The sequence below is a fragment of the Littorina saxatilis genome, linkage group LG1 (assembly GCF_037325665.1).
Source record: "Littorina saxatilis isolate snail1 linkage group LG1, US_GU_Lsax_2.0, whole genome shotgun sequence".
In the NCBI taxonomy this organism is placed as follows: Eukaryota; Metazoa; Mollusca; class Gastropoda; order Littorinimorpha; family Littorinidae; genus Littorina; species Littorina saxatilis.
In genome coordinates this window covers 50,958,409-50,978,946 of record NC_090245.1, presented here as the reverse complement: position 1 = coordinate 50,978,946, position 20,538 = coordinate 50,958,409, and the positions used below count along the sequence as shown (strand labels likewise).

Genomic DNA, 20,538 nt, shown 5'->3' with positions numbered 1-20,538 from the left:
GTGGATTTCTGCCGAATTTATTTTTTTTGTTCCGCCGAAAAAGCAAAAGTGTCCGCCGAAAAAATAAAGGGGGAGGCACACAAAAAAAGCACCGGTTACTTTTGCCTTTGCGCATAAGCCCGCGAAAACTTTCCGTACTTTGTTCACGCACTGCTACCGCCCGCCTCAGTTACTTGAACTTTTATGTTTGAAAGTAAACCAGATTGCACAGATTGTGTTTCAAGTTACATTTTCCTGTTTGTCTCAACAGATCAATTTTTTTACAAATTTAAACCATATAATACATGTATATATATTTTTTCTTCAAAAAAGCAAAAATTGGTACTAAAAACTCTGATCAGTAACAGAATTTAATGGCAAACTTGGAGCTCAGATGACACCAGATTGCACCATCTGGGTTCTTTGGAGAAAAATTTTTCCTGGGGGGGCATGCCCCCGGACCCCCCTAGTAAAGCTAGGCGCTTTGCACCGTCGACTTGACGCTTCGCGTCTTCAGTTATAAATTTTCAGCCTTTTTTACAATTTTCAATTCCCATGCCTGATGATTGAGGAACACCAAGTTTTATTCCAACACTATTTTTGCAATAATCTTTCTTAATTTAGGTAAACATATCAACTTGATTGGATGCAACATACTTTTGGGATAAGAAATCAAAATGAAAAAATTGACATTAAAAAAATAACCAGCAAATGTAGCCTTTCGCAAGTTTTTATTCCCTCAGACTTATACTTAAAAGACTAAGGGTGTTTCTGAAGTCTTTAATTCTGGCTACCTATTGCAGTCGGGTGGACAATAACAAACATTCTTTGAATAAAGTATTCTGACACAATGTTGAGCTGCCTTTGTCAGTTTGTGTCTCAGAAAGTGTCTGAAAATCAGTTATAAACAGGTTCATACACACGTCATTTGTGTTTTACTGCAGTCTCTCTTATTCCCGACGCCTTTGGCCATGGGCGATAAAGATGAAACAAAAGACGATATGGTCCCCTTGGACCAACACAAAAAAAGCTGGTCTGCCAACAAGCCACCGAACATCTTATATACATACTATTTGTGAACAGGCTATCAGGACTTATTTCTGTATTCTGTAGGACTTTCAAGATATCAGAATTCATTAACAATTTACATTCTAATCAGCTCAACCTATTGTCTGATTTTTATTTTTTTTATTCCATATGATATAGAAAGCAATACGTTCTAAATACTTTAGATTCACGAATTCTGCACATCGTATGATGCAAAACACTGGAATCTGTGCAGTATTCTCATTTCGCACAATCTATTTCCAACTGGCGTAGGTTCCCACTTGGGTCGGAAGTACATTTGAGCATCCACTGAGCGTCCGGAGATCTAGATACAGAGCTGGGGTTGTGGAGTTTTCGGCAGACTCTGAAACACTACGTGGCATCTCTCTGTCTTCACCTTTCAGAGTCACAGGGCTGATCGAGAAATCACAGAAAACAGTCAGGTTTTGTTACGGCTTTCGTGCACAAAATGACGGGATGCAACTGGATTGCAAGCCTCCTGTTGTTGGTCGGAGTGATTGTCGTCTGCTCCAAGGTTTGTAACAAGTGCTCTGCGTACGTGTTAGTGTTCTTCATCTTTGTGTTTATATGCACTGTTTCTTAGACCTTGATTCAGTTGTCTATCTAAACATGTGTGTGTGTGTGTGTGTGTGTATGTGTGTATGTGAGAGAGAGAGAGAGAGAGAGAGAGAGAGAGAGAGAGAGAAAGAAAGAAAGAAAGAAGGAGAGAGGGAGAGAGAAATAGTATCATGATATAGAGGCTTGGTAGGTATTGAGACTAAATATTGTTAGTTAGTTAGTTAGTTAGTTAGAGTGTGTGTGTGTGTGTGTGTGTGTGTGTGTGTGTGTGACATTGTCTGTGAGAGAGGGCAAGTGATTGAGAGAGATCAGAGCATTTTGTATGATCTAGGAACCTGGCATAGGTGGGATGGAGGGGGTTGGGGGGAGATGGTTGGGTGATTAATGAGACCATACCATTATGTAGGTACATACATGTATGTGTATGCTATCTAGCTGTATCAATGCCTGGGTATGAAGAATTTGAAATGTGTGGATAAATGCTTGAGTGGGGGAGGAGGGGGCGCGTACGTGGAGGGGGGCGATGCTTTACCACGTGCACCGGGAATGGGCTTTTTGGACGTAACGTGCATGGGAATGGGGAAATTCTCGTAGCGTGCACCGTGCACAGAGGTCCGGCGTGCACCGTGCATGGAGCTTTTTCGTAACGTGCACCGTGGATCACCCTGCATGGCACTTTTGACCTCAACGTGCACGTGCACAGACCCCCCCATGATGAGTGACCCTCTACATGGTCTGCAGCTTGATTAGTAACCAGACGAAATGCAGGTGTGTTTGTTTTGCGTGTGTGTAGTGCCTCAGAACCATGGAGATTTGTGCATGTGTGTGTAACTGTGTGTGTGCAGGGGGGAGGGGGTGTTCAGACGAAACAGGCAGTGGAGGGGCCTTGTGTGCACAGTTTGTTTAGTTTGTGATTGCTGTGTCTTTGGGTACCTGCATGGCATGTGTCAGTGTTTGCACTTTCGGCACTGCTGTGGACTCAGGAAATGAGCCCTGGACAGGGAGGATCAAAGGGTCGCAGAAGGCAGGCAGGGGGTGAGGGTGGAGGCAAGGCGGGAGATGAAGGGGATGCAGAAACCAAATAATGTTGGACAGACTTCAGTGTACAGTTGGATTCTCTTTTTCTCTCTCTTGAGATCACTCCCTCTCCAAATTGTTAATCGTTTACTTCTTCTTCTTCGTTCGTGGGCTGAAACTCCCACGTACACTCGTGTTTTTTGCACGAGTGGAATTTTACGTGTATGACCGTTTTTGACCCCGCCATTTAGGCAAAATCGTTTACTTAAACTATGTGTGTTTTGTGGGTTTTTTATTTGTTTTATTTATCTCATTTAAGGCAAAGGTTGTATGCAACAAGTATAAATGTTTATTCTATAACCCTTGATAAACAGACGTACATTTATCTTCTCTCTCTCTCTCTCTCTCTCTCTCTCTCTCTCTCTCTCTCTCTCTCTCTCTCTCTCTCTCTCTCTCTCTCTCTCTCTCTCTCTCTCTCTCAATACAAACAACAAAATCTATCATTTACATTTCCGACACTGCAAAAGATGTAACCGAGGTTGATAGCCATTTTAAGATGTGTTTTTACAAAGTGTATCTACCTGTTTTGATCAAGATGGGTTATTATCAAAACATTATACAGACAACGCCGCTTAACTCGATTTTCCGGATACGTCGAAGTGAACCATTGGTCCCGGCCAGCAGCCTTCTTGTTATCACTAAAATTCCTTCACTTACCTCGACTTTGGATAGCTCGATTTTCTGCTTAACTCGATCTCATGCCCAGGTCCCACCTTATTTTCATCACATCGGTTAGCTCGATCTCCCACTTTTTTTATCTCCATATGACGTCAAACGAGAAGTGACGCACAAATGTAAACGTCATAAGATTATGTCGCAAACAAAACATGGAAAATGTGACCCTCCACCACGAAATGAGTCGCACGTCACCTCGCGTGGTTCTGCGCTAGGCTTAAGGGTCACCTTAGTCACAGGCTTATAACTCAAACGGTTTTCACCACTGGATTGAGCATAAAAAACTCTTTAGGAAAATGTAAAAATATGAAAATCATGCAAAGGTGACATGCGACTCATTCCGTGGTGGAGGGTCACAAATAGTTCTCAGAGGGAGAGATGGATGGATTGTTTAATTGTATAACCAGTGAATTGGTTTTTACAATGGTAAAACAAAAGAAAATGTACAAAAGCAGCATTTCACGTAATCAAATCAAAAGTATATATACATGATATTACACTGACTTGATCGTTGATCGTAACAATTTTTGACAGATGCCTGCTAATAAAGTCAGCATACAAGCACATACAAACACACACACACAAACCGTCACACACACACACATGCTGCACGTAAATACGTACATATGTATAGGTTACAACACGAGTGGTTTTTTATATGGCTTGTATTTCAGTCAAGACCCAGCGGATGAATATCATCGGGAGACACGAGCCTCTGGCGAGTGTCTCTCGATTGATATTCCCGCTGGGTCTTGACTGAAATACAAGCCATATAAAAAACCACGAGTGTTGTAATCTGTATATCCCATTCTACCATCAAACACAAAGTGTAGACTACTAGCGGCACTGTTGCGATCTGTGCAGGGTAAAACTGTTGCCAGCGAGACTTAGCCCTTTTGCAACCTTAAACTAAGTGACCGTCGCTGAAAAAATAAAACGAATGAGTGCATCGATAAGTACGCGGTAACACTACTTTCAGACCATTTAAAAGCTTTAAGTAAAGGTTCATAAGTTGCAAGAAAGTAATGAAGTCGAATAGAAATTAGTTTAGTTGAAGCGCACAATTCTTTTGTTTTGCGTTTCAGGTCGGCAGAACGGGCGAAACGGGTTTGGGACCCATTTGGCTTACTCGATTCAGAATTGATTCCACGTTGTTTTTCTCGAACGTGTGTAATTAGGCTTATTGACAGAGAAGCAAATCTTAGGGAACAAATATGTAGGTTTAGATTTAACCATTTGCTCCCTATTTGAAATGTATCTACGTGATAAACTGTTTTGCGAGTGTGTTTGCATGGATGAACTTAAACTGGTATGGGTGAGAGGAAAACGCGACCGACACGTCTGTCACCGCCGATTGATTGCATTTTGAAGGAATATGACTGGATTACGGAAAAATATGTGGACTTACTGCAGAGCCAGGCAAAATAGTAGACTTGCTCGCAAAACACGTGAAACAGCCGATGTTTGATAGCTGAAGGCGCACACCGGCAAAACACACTACCGACAGATTCTCAAAAGTCGTCTGCTAACGATGCAAGGGGAGGGTACTCGTGTTTTTGTTTTGGTTCGCTAGCATCTGGTTATCTTGTAAGTTGAATGTTCGTTTTTTTCGACCTGCATTGCTTTCATAATGAAAGAAACTTTTGCTTATTGCATCTCATACATCAGATCAGTTCTGAGATTCATTTTTGCGTGCAACTGATATGGTTTTCTGAGCCGTGCAATACGATTTTTGAACTTCATACAAATGTGTCACATTGTTCGGCGCGAGCGAGGTCAAAGGTCGGGAGGAAAGTAGTCCTTTGCCCAAATCGGAATCTGCACTATCATATATTTTTTGGAGTCCATGATGTATTTATTGAGCTATAAAAATACAACATATATACCCATACTGAAGTAACAGAGACAAAGAAGGGAGGTCATGGGATATAAATATATACACCATAGCAAGCAGATTTGCACACATCATCAAAAAAGCCCCAAGAGCCTGCTGAGAGCTGTCCTATAGATAGACTACGCTGCTTACCTCGAGTTTTCGGATACATCAAAGTGAACCATTGGTCCCGGCCACCAGCCTTCTTTATATCACTAAAAATCCTTCACTTACCTCGACTTCGGATAGCTTGAAGTCTTCCTTTGAAAAATCGAGCTATCTGACGTGTTGGATAACACGAACTTCGCATACCTCGAACTCTTTGGGGGGGCCCCGACATACTCGGTCAGCTATTGTGCGGGACTCGGCATATATATGCAAACACTTCGAAACACTTGACCCCTTTACATAGACGACCTGTGAAATTATTTCTTTTGAAAATTACATCTTTCAACGTCTGATTACTAAAGATTACAGATTCTTCCTATCAAATTAAGATTTGCCGATAAGAAAGGTATGATGTCAGGGAATGCACCTACACTCATTGCCTCAAATTTCAAAATTGATAATTCAAGAAAACTAAACAAATTCAATACCCCAACCCCGATAATTGACCTGTACATGTCCAGTCTCACATATTCTGGTGCCCTTATATGGGACTCTATTCCTGATATACATGTAATTACATTGCAAATCAGTGCAACATCATTCAAGGAACATTTCATGCTGTTTCTCTTGCAAAACTTATAAGCACTACTACTATTGTGCAGCTGATGAAATATCAGTATTCTATAATTCTATTGAAACACATGATTATACATAATGCGCTGAGAACATTTTTAGGTAAACAAATAGATCTTTGTTATAATCTTCCACAATGTACTGGGTATCTTGAAATGTCTGAATGATTGCTGGACATGTTAATTTTGTAAGTTGTACTGGAGTTAACTAAACTCTATTTCTTCTTGTTATTGAGTTACAGCGAGGGCCAGATGTAAAAAAGCATGTTTGCATTGCTTATTCTGTCACCCTCAAAAAATTAAGTTTGATTCAATTATCTCTCTCATTCATATTCTGATCAACATAATAGTAAACCAGTGACAGAATCCCAACAAAGCAAAACAGACAGACAATCAGACAACAAAACCAATTGAAGAACAGGTTTTTCTTGATGTGCTTTGAAATGTGTTCATTTGTTTGCATTAATATTTAATTTTGGCCACGAAGGAGTTCATGAATTTTGCAATATGACAAGCTTATAGCCCTGTGCATCAGAGGATAGACTGTGGTAGAACTTTGCATTTGGTTGCAGAAAAAAAGAAGTCATTTGGGTATTTGATTTTATTTATTTATTTAGGGGATTGTAAATTTGTGGTTGAACTTTGCATTTGGTTTCAGTTGAAGGGGTTTCAGAAGAACAAAAGTCATTTGGGTATTTGAATTTATTTATTGAGGGGATTGTAAATGTTTTATGGTTTTGATTTTGACCATTGCAGGCAGAGAAGGCCAGACTAACAAAGAAAGTGGTTTTTGACATCTCTATCAATGGAGAGCCGGCCGGCAGGATTGGCATCGGTCTCTTCGGTGACGTGGTGCCAAAAACAGTGGAAAACTTTCTTCAACTGGCGACATGGAAAAATGGATACGGCTACAAGGGCTCCAAGTTCCATCGCATCATCACAGACTTCATGATTCAAGGTAGGTAGAGAAGTCATAAGTACGTAATACTGGTGAGATTGTGTATTGTGTGCCAGGCTTTCTTTGTTCCTTCAGCTTTCTTTGTTGTAAGTGACTAGAGTTTAACATTACTTTAACTAAGTTATGAAGGCGCTTTGACCTTCTTGTGATTAAAGTTATGAAGACACCAGAGAAACTATCTCCTCTCTCTCTCTCTCTCTCTCTCTTTCTCTCTCTCTCTCTCTCTCTCTCTTTCTCTCTCTCGCTCTCTCTGTGTTTTCTGGAACACCATCTGTAAATTGTGTGTTCCACGAATGTTTCACTGCTATTGTTTCTCTTAAGGCCTACCCACACACGAGTTTCTGGTTTAATGAAATGTTCTGAGCCCTCTTTCTTTTCAGCTTTTTCAGCCTCTCTGTCCTGGCTGTTTTTTCAGTGTTGTCATCAATCAATCAATATGAGGCTTATATCGCGCGTATTTCGTGGGTACAGTTCTAAGCGCAGGGATTTTTTTATTTTTAAAAAAATTTTTTATGCAATTTATACGCGCACATATTTAAGGCGCAGGGATTTATTTATGCCGTGTGAGATAGAATTTTTTGAGTCACTTGAGAAAAAGTGACTCTATGTAATCGGTCAGTGTTAGTCTGTCCGGCCGGCCGGCCGGCCAGCCGGCCGGCCGGCCGTCCGTAGACACCACCTTAACGTTGGACTTTTCTCGGAAACTATCAAAGCGATCGGGCTCATATTTTGTTTAGTCGTGACCTCCAATGACCTCTACACTTTAACGATGGTTTCGTTGACCTTTGACCTTTTTCAAGGTCACAGGTCAGCGTCAAAGGAAAAATTAGACATTTTATATATTTGACAAAGTTCATCGGATGTGATTGAAACTTTGTAGGATTATTCTTTACATCAAAGTATTTACATCTGTAGCCTTTTACGAACGTTATCAGAAAAACAAGGGAGATAACTAGCCTTTTCTGTTCGGCAACACACAACTTAACGTTGGGCTTTTCTCGGAAACTATAAAAGTGACCGGGCTCAAATTTTATGTGAACGTGACTCATTGTGTTGTGAATAGCAATTTCTTCCTGTCCATCTGATGCCTCATATAATATTCAGAACTGCGAAAGTGACTCGATCGAGCGTTTGCTCTTCTTGTTTTACACAATACATCACGCATTCACATCGGCCAGCAGATCGCAGCCATTTCGGCGCATATCCTACTTTTCACGGCCTATTATTCCAAGTCTCACAGGTATTTTGTTAGACATTTTTATCTATGCCTATACAATTTTGCCAGGAAAGACCCTTTTGTCAATCGTGGGATCTTTAACGTGCACACCCCAATGTAGTGTACACAAAGGGACCTCGGTTTTTCGTCTCATCCGAAAGATCTGAGTGTACACACTGATTTGCTTCAGGTGGTGACATAGTCAGCGGTGATGGCATGGGATCAAAGAGTATCTATGGTGAACTGTTTGACGATGAAAACTTTGACCTCAAGCATTACGGATCAGGCTGGGTCAGCATGGCTAACAGAGGTCAGTATGTGGTGTGTGTGTTGGCAATCTTGTAAGTGTGACTGTGTGTGTAATTGTGTGTATGTGTGTGTGTGTGTGCGTGTGTGCACGCGCATTTATGGGTTGTGTAAGAGCATGTCCCAGTATTGTTCCCAGGCCTTGTTTTTTGGTCATTCACACATTTTGATCTGACACATTTGTCTGACACCTGGCTTGTTGACCGTCCAATCGTTTTGGCATATATATAGGAAGACTTCTGACCATCAGGTTTCCTACCACACGGACAAAGCCAGGACATTTGGACCTATACATATTTTCAACCCAGGTCCAACTGACCTTTTGTCTCCTGAGGCTGGGAACAACACGGATGTCCCTCTCTCTGTACGTTTCTGTGCCTCTATCTCTTTGAGCTGACAGTGGAAAAAAAATCATACCTTTCAACAAAACACTTCCACCATCTGACACACTTTCGGAAACAAAAGCTTCACATTAATTTTAACAAAGAAAAATATTGACAAATCTTTTTCTTCTTCTTCTTTTTCTGCGTTCATGGACTGAAACTTCAATGTACACGTTTTTTGCTTGACATGGATTACAGGATTTTTTCCGTGTGCACTTGGTCTTGTGCTTGCAAGTCTGTACATAAGTTGACCTGGGAAATTGGAAAATTCTCCACCCTTAACCCACCTGGCACAGCCGGGATTCAAACCCACGACCTTCCGATTGGGAGGCTGATGTCGTATCCACTAGGCCAATGCGCCGGTCTAATGACAAATGACCTTTTTGATCCACAGGACCAAACACAAACGGCTGCCAGTTCTTCATCAGTTTGCGCGACTGCCCCTGGCTGGATGGAGCGCACGTGGTTTTTGGCAAGGTGGTTGAGGGTATGGCTCTGGTCAGAAAGATAGAAGAGGTGGATACCAACAGCGTGGACGCTCCGCTAGTGGACGTCGTCATCACAGACTCCAAGCTGGAGGACACTTTTGTGCCCTACGATACGGAGCTGGAAGGTGTGGATAATCCCGAGGATTTGGGCGAGGACGAGGATGAAGAGGATAATGAACAATAGGAATAGAAGTTAAGTTTGTTGCCAGTGTGCCTTTGTATTTTGCTGTTGTTGGGTTTTTTGCTTCGTTTGTTGGTTTTTATTTTTTGTAATAAAAGTACCTGTCGAGAATAACTACTTACATATCCTTTTTACAGTTTGAGAGGATTTTTTCCTCTTATCTTTCCTTTTTACTTTTATTTTTACCCCCCCCCCCCCCCCCCCCCCCCCCCCCCGTGGTGGTGATCTGATGGTGGGTGAGGAGGACAACTTCAGCAGAATAGTGTGGGTAACTTTTAAAGTATTATTTATCATTCAGCTGTTCTGTTGCCTCTTTTTGCATTAGTTTTTTATTTTCTAATTTTTTATTGTGAGTTAAAAACAATGAGAGTTTGAAAACAGTATACATAAATACCTGCTGGTAAGTTTGGCAGCTTTATTGTTATTTTGATAGGACTGTATTTTACCAAAAATGTTTGGCTTAACTATCAAAGTGCAATTAGTATTTAAAAATTGCAGTGCATCGTTATCATTGTGATTGTGGGAAGAGTTGTTTGGGTGAAATGTATGGTGTGTTATGAACTAAAGACAGGGTGAATTCATTGGTTTCAAGAAACGGTCGCACACTTTTATTTACACAGCCAGTCTGTGTTGTGTATGACACAGTATTATGCAGTCTCTGTACATTTCTTGTTGTGCCTTGTTAAATTGTAAGTTATGTAACAATGCTTTTTTCAAATGCTGATTAACAATCACTGCAATTTCATTTGTTTTGAAGCAAATGAAGAGAATGGGGTGGCGGTGGATTACAGCAGTGCTTGTATTGTGGTGCTGATTGGGTAATCTGTCTCATGATTTCCATGTAATGATTTAGAATGTTGATTGCTATTCACAAGTGCAGTCGAAATCTCCACGGGAAAACCACGGAGTCTGTTACAGATAGTCTTTTTGATATTCGATCAGTTGTATCCAAGATATATTGCGAAAATGAAACCATATACATGCATTAGCAATAATTTAGTTTACGCAGCATTTTATCAGAAGTGCAAAACTTTCCCTACCCCCTTGTTTTTAATGTGTTCTAGTCTTTTGTACATGGTTCTGCTTGGGAGAAAATTTACATTATTTGAATGGCTCGACTGCTGAGTGGAATTTCCACAGAATTAAATTTTATCATTGTTGCTATCAACTTCTATAGTCAATTGGCTCTAAAAAGATGTAGTGCTTGCAGTTTTACTGAGAAGTACGTGGCTGCCTGCCTCCTCCTACCACATTATACTAATAGGGCCAAGCTGTGATTTTTCATAGACGTAGCCTTTGATTTTACAGCCAACTTCTGGAATTGGCATGTTAATGTACATTGAGAAGGAGTGGGGCTTTTAAAGGCAGAGTTGTGACCCATGCATTACACAGTTTTTTACCTTGCCATTAGAAATGGATTCCCCCCCGCGGGTTAGGGGGAAGAATTTACCCGATGCTCCCCAGCATGTCGTAAGAGGCGACTAATGGATTCTGTTTCTCTTTTTACCCTTGTTAAGTGTTTCTTGTATAGAATATAGTCAATTTTTGTAAAGATTATAGTCAAGCAGTATGTGTGAACGGCTCAGATCATGGGTGAAATTGACACCACCAGATTAAAATGCTCATTTTAAAGCCATCCATTTGAATTAAAAGGAAACAAATCCTACCACACTGCTTAGTTTGAAATGAACAAAAACGAAATGAAAGGAACCAACAACATTGTTTTGTGTGTGTGGATTTTAAACACATTTTATTCACAAAACACGGCAGAAAATGGCGACTGATTTGTTGCACAGCGACAGTACACTTTTTAAACCCAGGCCAGTACTTTCATCAATGACAGAAGAAAGCAATGGAGGCCTGCATACTACAGTCTTATTGTTCTTTTATGTGCCTGAGGGATAAAATGCTGCAGTAAACTGACTTTTAAGACGTCATTGCACTCGGAAGATTTGTCTTCCGCTAATAACTTTGGTGTCACACGTTATGGGCAAACTTGAGGCAGGTCGCATTCTTGCAAAATATCATTAACAACAAAGAAAAGTAATTTTTAGCATAGAAATAGAAAAGCTTTACCATAATAATGTGTTTTAAAAAAGAAAAACATTATAGTGTCGGCAGAACACGACTCTCGTTAAGTCAAATGAGTTTCGTGTCACATCGTTATGGGCGGAAGATTGTGTTCAAACGCTGTAGTAGACGAAAATTGTATTGAAAAATTGCTGTCTGTATCATAATTAGCGCCCATAGACTTTTGATGCACCAAATATTGTGTGAAAATATGACGTAATTGAGAGCGTGACCTCATAGTTCGTTCCGTCAAACTTATCAAACCTGTTATGGGCGTGAGATTTTGTCAGTGATGTTCTTGTTTTGGACTTTTGCGCTGTCCCAATGAAGCTGGAACAAATCCAAAGGTAAGAAATGTTTCTTCTATTGTATCCAAAGTCATTGGTTGGAACTGAATTCTATTAAATACGTTTCAGCACTTGGAAATACGTGATTTGTAATGTTCTGTGATTCCCGAATTCGTGGCCGTCAAAGTAATGGGGTCTGTTAGTTAACTTTTTGGTGTTTTTCTTAAGCTTAAAAGCTGTTGCGTTTATTTGTCATGATGTCAACACATGAATTGTCTTCTGCGTGCAGGAACGGATGAGCACAGCCACATCAAACGTCGGTTTGTGTATGTGCCTGCAGAAGATGTGAACAGGCACAGGCCAGAGCGGACAGGGACAAAGCCACTGAAGAACACCCAGAGACTTCACTGCGTGAAGGGAATCCAACCTTTCGTGGTTGCAACACGAGAGCGCTCTTGTTTTTGCCAGGGCTGCCAAGAAGATGCTGACTGTGAAAATGCTGAAATTGCTGGAGACTGGAACGTGTCGCGACTTGCACCTCCAAGACGGAGACAAGCACGGGCAGACCAGCCAACGGCCCCCGGACACGCTTCGCCTGTGCAGCTACCACAGCAGCCAGCTGCGCCCGTACACCTGCCAGATCAGTCAGCTACGCCCGGACACCTGCCAAATCAGCCAGCTACGCCCGGACACCTGCCAGATCAACCAGCGACGCCCGTACACCTGCCACATCAGCCCGGACACCTGCCACATCAGCCAGCTACGCCCGGACACCTGCCAGATCAGCCAACAACGCCCGGACACCAGCCAGATCAGCCAGCTACGCCCGTACACCTGCCACATCAGCCAGCTACGCCCGCACACCTGCCAGATAAGCCATCTACGCGCGTTCACCTGCCAGATCAGCCATCGACGCCTCAACAGCTGCCAGACCATCCAGCAAAGAGGTAGACCTAAAGACTTTAACATGAATTGTAATAATGTATATATTTCATAAGACTAAAAGTAAAACTGGTTGCAATTGCACACATTGGTTTCACTATAATTATTTTAAAATCGTACGTACAGAATCTATATTGATCACTCTCATTCACATGCACCAAGAATACTTTTTTCAACAAAAGAATGAGGAATTCAAAATTTGAATAAAATACTAAAGTCAGTTCACACACTCTGACACAGATTTTCTTTTTAACAGGGAACTCAAGATTGGGGACTACGTGTGAGCCTACCTGTTGACTGTCAATGGGATTGCAGCCAAGGGAAAGCATTGTGTTGCAGTAGTAAGTTTTGATTGAGCGCATTAATGCATAGCACAACACTACACGGTGTGATAATTTCGCAATCACTTTTTTCAATTTATTGATAGCTAGTACTGTAATAGCATATTACTTAGTGTAGCACGCAATAACTGATACTGTCATCATTTTCACGAGTTTTCATTCACAAACACCTGGGAAATAAATCTCATGTTCCCGATGCAATAAATCCCCGGTTACCATAGTTGCAGGAAGTGGGCTATACATGGATGATCAAAAGCAAACCCAATAGAAACGCTCGGGGATTCTTCGCTCTTTTCATTGGCGTTTCACCAGACCTAGACAGACGACACTACTTTGCAAAGTTCCAAAAAACGAACTGGCAAACTGGCACAAGTAAACAAAAAACAAAACTACTTCATGAAAGGTCATAAATTCATCACAAACAAATGAAACCTAGTGATACGCTTTGTCTTCGTACAAGGTCATGGAGTGCGTGTATCTGTGTTTCGATACACAGACGTTCAGAGAAACAGGAACGTCAAGTTCAAGTCAAACCAATTGACCCCTGACACACACATTTTGACCCGTGCACAAGACGCTGTATCGCTAAACGAAGCGCAAATAAGAAATAATAATAAAAGCAAAGAACAGAGCAACGAGATATGCAAACATCTAACAAAGCCGAGCAAGCAGAATGACAGGTCTAATGAAAAACAAAGAGGCACTGAGTCGGAAACAAGATCGCGATTCTTTCCTTCGCTGCACGACGCACATCTTCTGTGACATTTGACCCAACGTACCTTGCTTGCACGATGTAAATCTTATGTGAGCTTTGACCAAACGTAGCTTCCACATTCAATCACTAAGCTTAGATATTTACAACTGAAAACCAAGGGGGTGGAATACTGAGAGGAACCTACAGAACTGTGCAACCTGGCATACTTATCTCAACATTTTATGAACTCCAAACACAGAAAGTTGCTTTCACACGCCAACATCTTATAATGTTGTTAAACCGTGTGTACACAAAGATGACATTTTTGTCAAATCATACTTGTGCGTTGACAGAGCTTTTTACGTCATGTATTTGATCTCAACTGTTGACTCGTGATTTGTAGAAATGTAAAACATTTTACAAATCGCGAGGCGCGCCGCGTGATTTGTAACCACTGTTTTACAAATCACGTGGCACACCACGAGATATGTAAAACTTTTTTTTTTACAAATGACGTAAATGCGCCCGATATTTTCTTGTCATCTCGAAAGTCCAGGGATCTATCAGCTTGGCGGTAATTACGATGTTGAGAATGTTTTTGAGAACTCGCGTGCACATGTTTGTGACGGACACACCGACAGACAAACAAATCTGCGCTTATCACGCTTCGAAATCGAATTATAGAAAATAATAACATGTGCAGATTTACTCAAACACTTCCATTTTCATGTGGAATTTTGGCCTGGTTGACTGGGATCTGGACAACAAATATTAATACTAATAAAATGAAAAGGCATGTATTACTTTGTGGTTTTTATGTTCGACGTAATTTGTAAAATGTTTTTACAGTTTTACAAATCACAGGTTAACATCAACTTCCATGGTAGTAAATAAATATAATACTCTGCAACGGATTTAGGGATGAGTCGGTACTTATATTGTATTTGTTCCAGATCGACAAGCTGGAAGAGGAAGGTGTTCAGGTCCGGTTGATGAAACGTGTGAGGAGCCACTACGTTTTCTTGGGATTGGATGACAAAACCTTCGTGTTCCATGAGGAAATTGTCAAGAAAATGTCTACAGTATTAGCAGAATAGATTCAAAGGGCAAACATTTTTTGATTGACCTGCACCGAATCACTCTTTGCCCTACAAAGTCCAGAAGATGTGGGTCTTGTACGACCCATACTTTCTAACTGTGACAGGGTGAACTGCCAACACTCATAGAGTTATGTTATGTCCGGTCATTTAATTGTTTTTCTCTTTCAGTCCTTATCTAATTATCTCCCCCTGACCCATTGTTTCTGCCTTCAGGATCGCTGTGTTTATTGTAAACTTGGAAGTGTGTCTTAGATGCTGGACCCTGATTGGTTAATTGTTTAAAAGGACGCGCGCTATTCCCAGATGGGGGCCCGGTAGCTCAGTTGGTAGAGTTTTTCGTTTCATGCTAAGTCACTGTATAATGTTCCCCCATGTAATGCATATCAGAATGTTTGTCTCGAGTTCTACTTTTTATGTGTATGATAAATACGTTTGCCGATTATCTCAGTTTGGAGAGTTTTGTTATTTTCTGCATCGAAGAAGTTTCAGTGCCTTCGCTACAATTGTTATTTTTCTATCCTATTAAATAAATATCGGTTTTTACGTAATGTTACTTATTTTGCTGGAAAGTTAAAGGTCGTAGCTTTAATTTGATGTAGTGGTTGTTAGAATTAGTTATGTTCCTTTTTTGTCAACTGAGTGTAAATTAAGGTATTGCGAGAAACATAGACTGATTCTGTGTTTCCAGCCGTATTCAGGCCGAATTTTCCCCTGCTAGTCAGTTCATTCCAATAAAATATGCGGCCAACTTGAATGCATTATCATAAAATATGTTGAAACAGTGTTGCCTCAATGTGTGTGGATGCATTGGAATGTCTTGGTGTCTACGTTATGCGCGTACATAAGATAAGATTTGATATAACAAAATATTAACGGAAAACCGTTACAGCGACCATTTTCTGTTTCGTTTTGCTCTTAGTACTGAAACGAATACAGATGAGGGTTTCTGTCATTGTTCTGTAAAATGTGGGGAGCCTGCTACCTAAGGTGTTAGATTTATTGCACATCAACTGCAGCTACCCGGCAAAAACACCATCCAGAACCACGATCCAATATGGCGGTCACTCTCTTTTACACGCTAAATCAGCCTGACTGCCCGGTGGATTTACACGGAATGGGTATGCCCTGTAAGTTCAGATACCAAACAAACTCTCTGGAGTAAAAAATCTGAATATCGTTCAGTTTAAGTCACCGTTTCCACGGTTGAAAGTGAGTCATACCATCAAAAACGCTATTTTGAGGGTAGGCGTGGTCAAGGACCTGTGACGTCATAGTACAATATTGCTCAAATCCAGGAACAACGGTTTTGAGAAGAAGAAATGCATATCTTTGAAAACACATAAGTCTGTGACCCAAACACGGCTGTTAAACATCTGATCAATAGCACTGAAGACATATCCTTAACTTGTTTGGTATACCTGTATGAGCAGAAGAATTTGCGGTAACCAACACAGAAAGACTGTCAAAGTCTGGAACGCTTGTTTCTTTTTGCGTTTTTCGCCGTTTTGCATCCTACAGACTCTAAGCAACAGTACTATATCACTTAGAGTGCATTCTCTTGCACTTTATTTTTGACCGTCTGTGCAACACTTCAGTGACCCATGATCTAAGCTGTTCACATGTAAGAAATGTTAAGTCATTTGTACTGTAAACTTGCATTCTCCCAGTAAGGTAACTATATTGTACTACGTTGCAAGCCCCTGGAGCAAATTTTTGATTAGTGCTTTTGTGAACAAGAAACAATTGACAAGTGGCTCTATCCCATCTCCCCCCTTTCCCCGTCGCGATATAACCTTCGTGGTTGAAAACGACGTTAAACACCAAATAAATAAAGAAAGAATTAGAAATGGATTCATTATTTGAGTCTCAGGGGAAGAACTTTAACTTTTTGTATGCCAGTATTGTTCCCACCAGAATGCATTTCTTGTGCATTTGAATTTTAAATTCAATCAAAGCTGAGCTGTCTTTTATTGTTGTTGTAACATTCACTTAATTTGTAACATTTCATCCATTTTTGACTCACATGCGAAGCAAAAGTGAGTCTATGTACTCACCCGAGTCGTCCGTCCATCCGTCCGGACGTCCGGAAAACTTTAACGTTGGATATTTCTTGGACACTATTCAGTCTATCAGTACCAAATTTGGCAAGATGGTGTATGATGACAAGGCCCCAAAAAACATACATAGCATCTTGACCTTGCTTCAAGGTCAAGGTCGCAGGGGCCATAAATGTTGCCTAAAAAACAGCTATTTTTCACATTTTTCCCATTTTCTCTGAAGTTTTTGAGATTCAATACCTCACCTATATATCATATATAGGGCAAAGTAAGCCCCATCTTTTGATACCAGTTTGGTTTACCTTGCTTCAAGGTCAAGGTCACAGGAGCTCTTCAAAGTTGGATTGTATACATATTTTGAAGTGACCTTGACCCTGAACTATGGAAGATAACTGTTTCAAACTTAAAAATTATGTGGGGCACATGTTATGCTTTCATCATGAGACACATTTGGTCACATATGATCATGGTCAAGGTCACTTTGACCCTTATGAAATGTGACCAAAATAAGGTAGTGAACCACTAAAAGTGACCATATCTCATGGTAGAAAGAGCCAATAAGCACCATTGTACTTCCTATGTCTTGAATTAACAGCTTTGTGTTGCATGACCTTGGATGACATGTATTTTGGTAGGAAAAATGTGTAAAGCATGTGAGTCGTATGGGCTTTGCCCTTCTTGTTTATTTGTTGTGTCCTACGTCTGCATTTTGAGTCATTGTTCAAGTGCCAAAACTTGACCTGTTTTTATATAATCCGCTGCATTGATATGGTTTAGAAGGGTAATCATTTGATATGAAATTAAATCCAGAGCTTGTTCGCATAAACAGGAAGGAAAAAATAAAAACGCAGAAATAAAGAAAGAGTAAATGTTCCTTTTTTGATTTTGACTGTGTTGTTTTATGGCCTGACTCTTGTTGCGTCTCTTTGTCTCTTCATGTCATTCACTCGGAATTAGTTTTACGCACGCACACACACACTGAACAACATGAAACACACAGGTTGGAATATATCTCTAAAACTGTTTCTTATCCCATTTCTAATTCAAACTCATTTCATGTACACAAAACATTTTACCCATACTGTATGAGGAGACATGATACACGAAAGTCAACAACACAGGAAAGTTTCAACAAACTTTAGAATTAACAAATAAACATGTACCAATCCCCAACAATAAAACAAACACAATGTAAATGGATAGTCCTCTAAGATAAATCTATGCATGTACATTTGAAGTACCAGATACTTGTAGATTAGACCCCTGAGGCAGAAAAGAAAAGACAAATAGAGAGGTGTCATAAATGCAATTCAATATGAAAAATGACCTTTATTTCATTCCCAGTTCTCTTTACAAATCCTTCTGCAGCATGTCAAGTTTGATGATTTGTATTTCTTTGCCGGTGTAACGTGTTGAGCTTTCTCAGGCATTCAGCTTTCTCATTTGATATATATACTCGAGATTGAAATGCTTCGTGGTCAAATTAATTAGTACACTAATTTAAGGAAGAAAGGCATGTAAAGGAAATTGGTGGGGAAATTTAATAGATTTCACCCCAAAATTCGATTTCTTCGAAAACGTGCACCAAGTGGTTATGTCCCTTGAATGAGAAGAGAAGGAGTTCAGGATGAAGCAAATTTATAAGTTTACATACAACAAATTAGGTTGAACGAATTTGACCCCATGAATGTAAAGTACCTAAGCTCGATCATTAGTACTATGGAAGGGAGGGGGGCTTTTCAGTGTGGAGTTTCCTCCGAAAACGGCGTATGGCTGCCTAAATGGCGGGGTAAAAAACGGTCATACATGTAAAATTCCACTCGTGCAAAAAACACGAGTGTACGTGGGAGTTTCAGCCCACGAACGCAGAAGAAGAAGAAGAAGTGTGGAGTTTATACGAGATCAACGAGGCTGAATGAGAAAGCTGAATGCCTGAGAAAGCTGAACGCCTTACACCGGCTTTCCTCCTTTCACTGACAGAATGTAATTTTTGTATGGCAATAATTGAAAAGCACCAACAACTGTGGACACCTGGGCTTGATAACGTACAGGTACTTTTTTGTTAAGGAGAGTAAGCCCCATATACCAGGCACCAATGCGATTCTAAAGCTGTCCCGAGTGACTCCTGTCATTATTGACGGCTTCAGCAGCAAGATCCAGTTTGTTGTTCTGCGAGAGAAAAAAGAGAGGTGGCATGTGCCGTTAAAAGTTGTGCACAATTAAATCGCCTCTTGTTTCTTTATTTGTAACTGCGCTGTGCTTGCTAAAACGCGGATTTCTTGCTTCTGCATGTGTGGGTGTGCATTGTTTTTCATGCAATTCTTATCATGACATTTTCAAACTTATGGAATGGCAAGTAAAATCTGATGTTAAGGAGCATGAGGAGCTTGGCAAGTATCTGTTTTTTGTGTGTTTGTTTTTTAATGATCAGGGACTATTCAAAACCAACTGCTACTCTGACTTTACACAGAAGGACGAGATCAATAAACGTGCCCAATCCCAACCCTGGCCAATGTCCACACACAAACACAAACACACACACAAACACACGCACGGACGCACGCACACACACACGGACATTATTTTTCAAAGATAGATGTACGTACCTCCGGCCCTTCTGCGTCTATTTGTTTTAAAACGGTCATGCCGTTTTTGTTCATGTCTTCCGTGTGGTCGCTGTCATCGTATGGATGGTCATGCTGCACGTGGCAATACCCCGTCAGGCGAACATACCACGGTGACAGCAGGTGGGCGTCTACAGGTTTTGAACGCGTCCCCCCTGAATAGTCACAAAAAGAGTTGATTAAACCATACAGATGTCCCTAGATTTGTGTTTCAAGAACTGAGACGAATAGAGTTAGAACTCCAATTTCAAAGACAAGAAACAGCAGTAAAGCCGGGATAGAGGTACGTGATCGTAACCTCCCACTGGAGTTTCTCAGTCATGATGATTTTCTATTACCTGTCAGTCAGTGTATTCCCCTACATAACTTCCGTGGTTCAAGGGTTTGGAAACAGTTTGTTTCTGGATGCATTGGTGTTTTCTTTTTCATTTAGGTTACTATGAGGTCTGAGACTGACACATAGCTTTAATCATTTGCATTTAAAAAAATTCAAACTTTGATTATCAAAAAACAGTGAAGAAAAATAGGCAGATGCGTTTGAGCGCAAAACTTTTTATTGTAAAATCAGTTCTATGACGGGAAAGGCCATTCCTTCCCCTACGCGATCGATCAAGGTTTCTCATCAAATCTCATTACTTCTTTTTCTTCGTCTTCTTTTGATGCGCATTCAAATGGTAATATATCATAACTCAAACTGTAATATTCATGATGAATTGGACTGTGCGGCTGATTAGGAATTGTTATACCAGCTAGCTCTGAATAGACACAGGCTGCGCAAACGCGTATAAGCATAGACCAACAACAAGAGGACAGCTTGCTGCAGCAGACGACGCAAGAACTCCCGTCTCCCGACCTTTGACCCGACGGTTAGCGACCCAGCTTCCGGTTATGGTGGAACACGATAAGTCTGCAGGCAGTAGA

General features: G+C 40.7%; 2 protein-coding genes across 2 annotated transcripts; both read left to right on the top strand.

The window, feature by feature from the left end:
• The first annotated feature begins 1,320 nt into the window (after positions 1-1,320).
• LOC138973205 (uncharacterized) lies at positions 1,321-11,074 on the top strand. Its single transcript, XM_070345917.1, has 4 exons — positions 1,321-1,561; positions 6,727-6,928; positions 8,335-8,454; positions 9,228-11,074. Exons 1-4 carry the CDS (start codon positions 1,496-1,498, stop codon positions 9,503-9,505), a joined length of 666 nt encoding a protein of 221 aa, XP_070202018.1. The 5' UTR covers positions 1,321-1,495; the 3' UTR covers positions 9,506-11,074.
• Positions 11,075-12,340: 1,266 nt separating this feature from the next.
• LOC138973213 (keratin-associated protein 4-5-like) lies at positions 12,341-14,842 on the top strand. The gene is made up of 3 exons (XM_070345930.1): positions 12,341-12,806; positions 13,058-13,142; positions 14,790-14,842. Exons 1-2 carry the CDS (start codon positions 12,341-12,343, stop codon positions 13,096-13,098), a joined length of 507 nt encoding a protein of 168 aa, XP_070202031.1. The 3' UTR covers positions 13,099-13,142; positions 14,790-14,842.
• Positions 14,843-20,538: the final 5,696 nt, after the last annotated feature.

Bases quoted from the DNA above. Each gene is read 5' to 3' on its own strand.
- LOC138973205 (XM_070345917.1), top strand. From the start codon at position 1,496: ATGACGGGATGCAACTGGATTGCAAGCCTCCTGTTGTTGGTCGGAGTG. The intron at 1,562-6,726 runs GTTTGTAACAAG...TGACCATTGCAG, and splicing joins TGATTGTCGTCTGCTCCAAG to GCAGAGAAGGCCAGACTAAC. The intron at 6,929-8,334 runs GTAGGTAGAGAA...GATTTGCTTCAG, and splicing joins CACAGACTTCATGATTCAAG to GTGGTGACATAGTCAGCGGT.
- LOC138973213 (XM_070345930.1), top strand. From the start codon at position 12,341: ATGCTGACTGTGAAAATGCTGAAATTGCTGGAGACTGGAACGTGTCGC. The intron at 12,807-13,057 runs GTAGACCTAAAG...TCTTTTTAACAG, and splicing joins CCAGACCATCCAGCAAAGAG to GGAACTCAAGATTGGGGACT.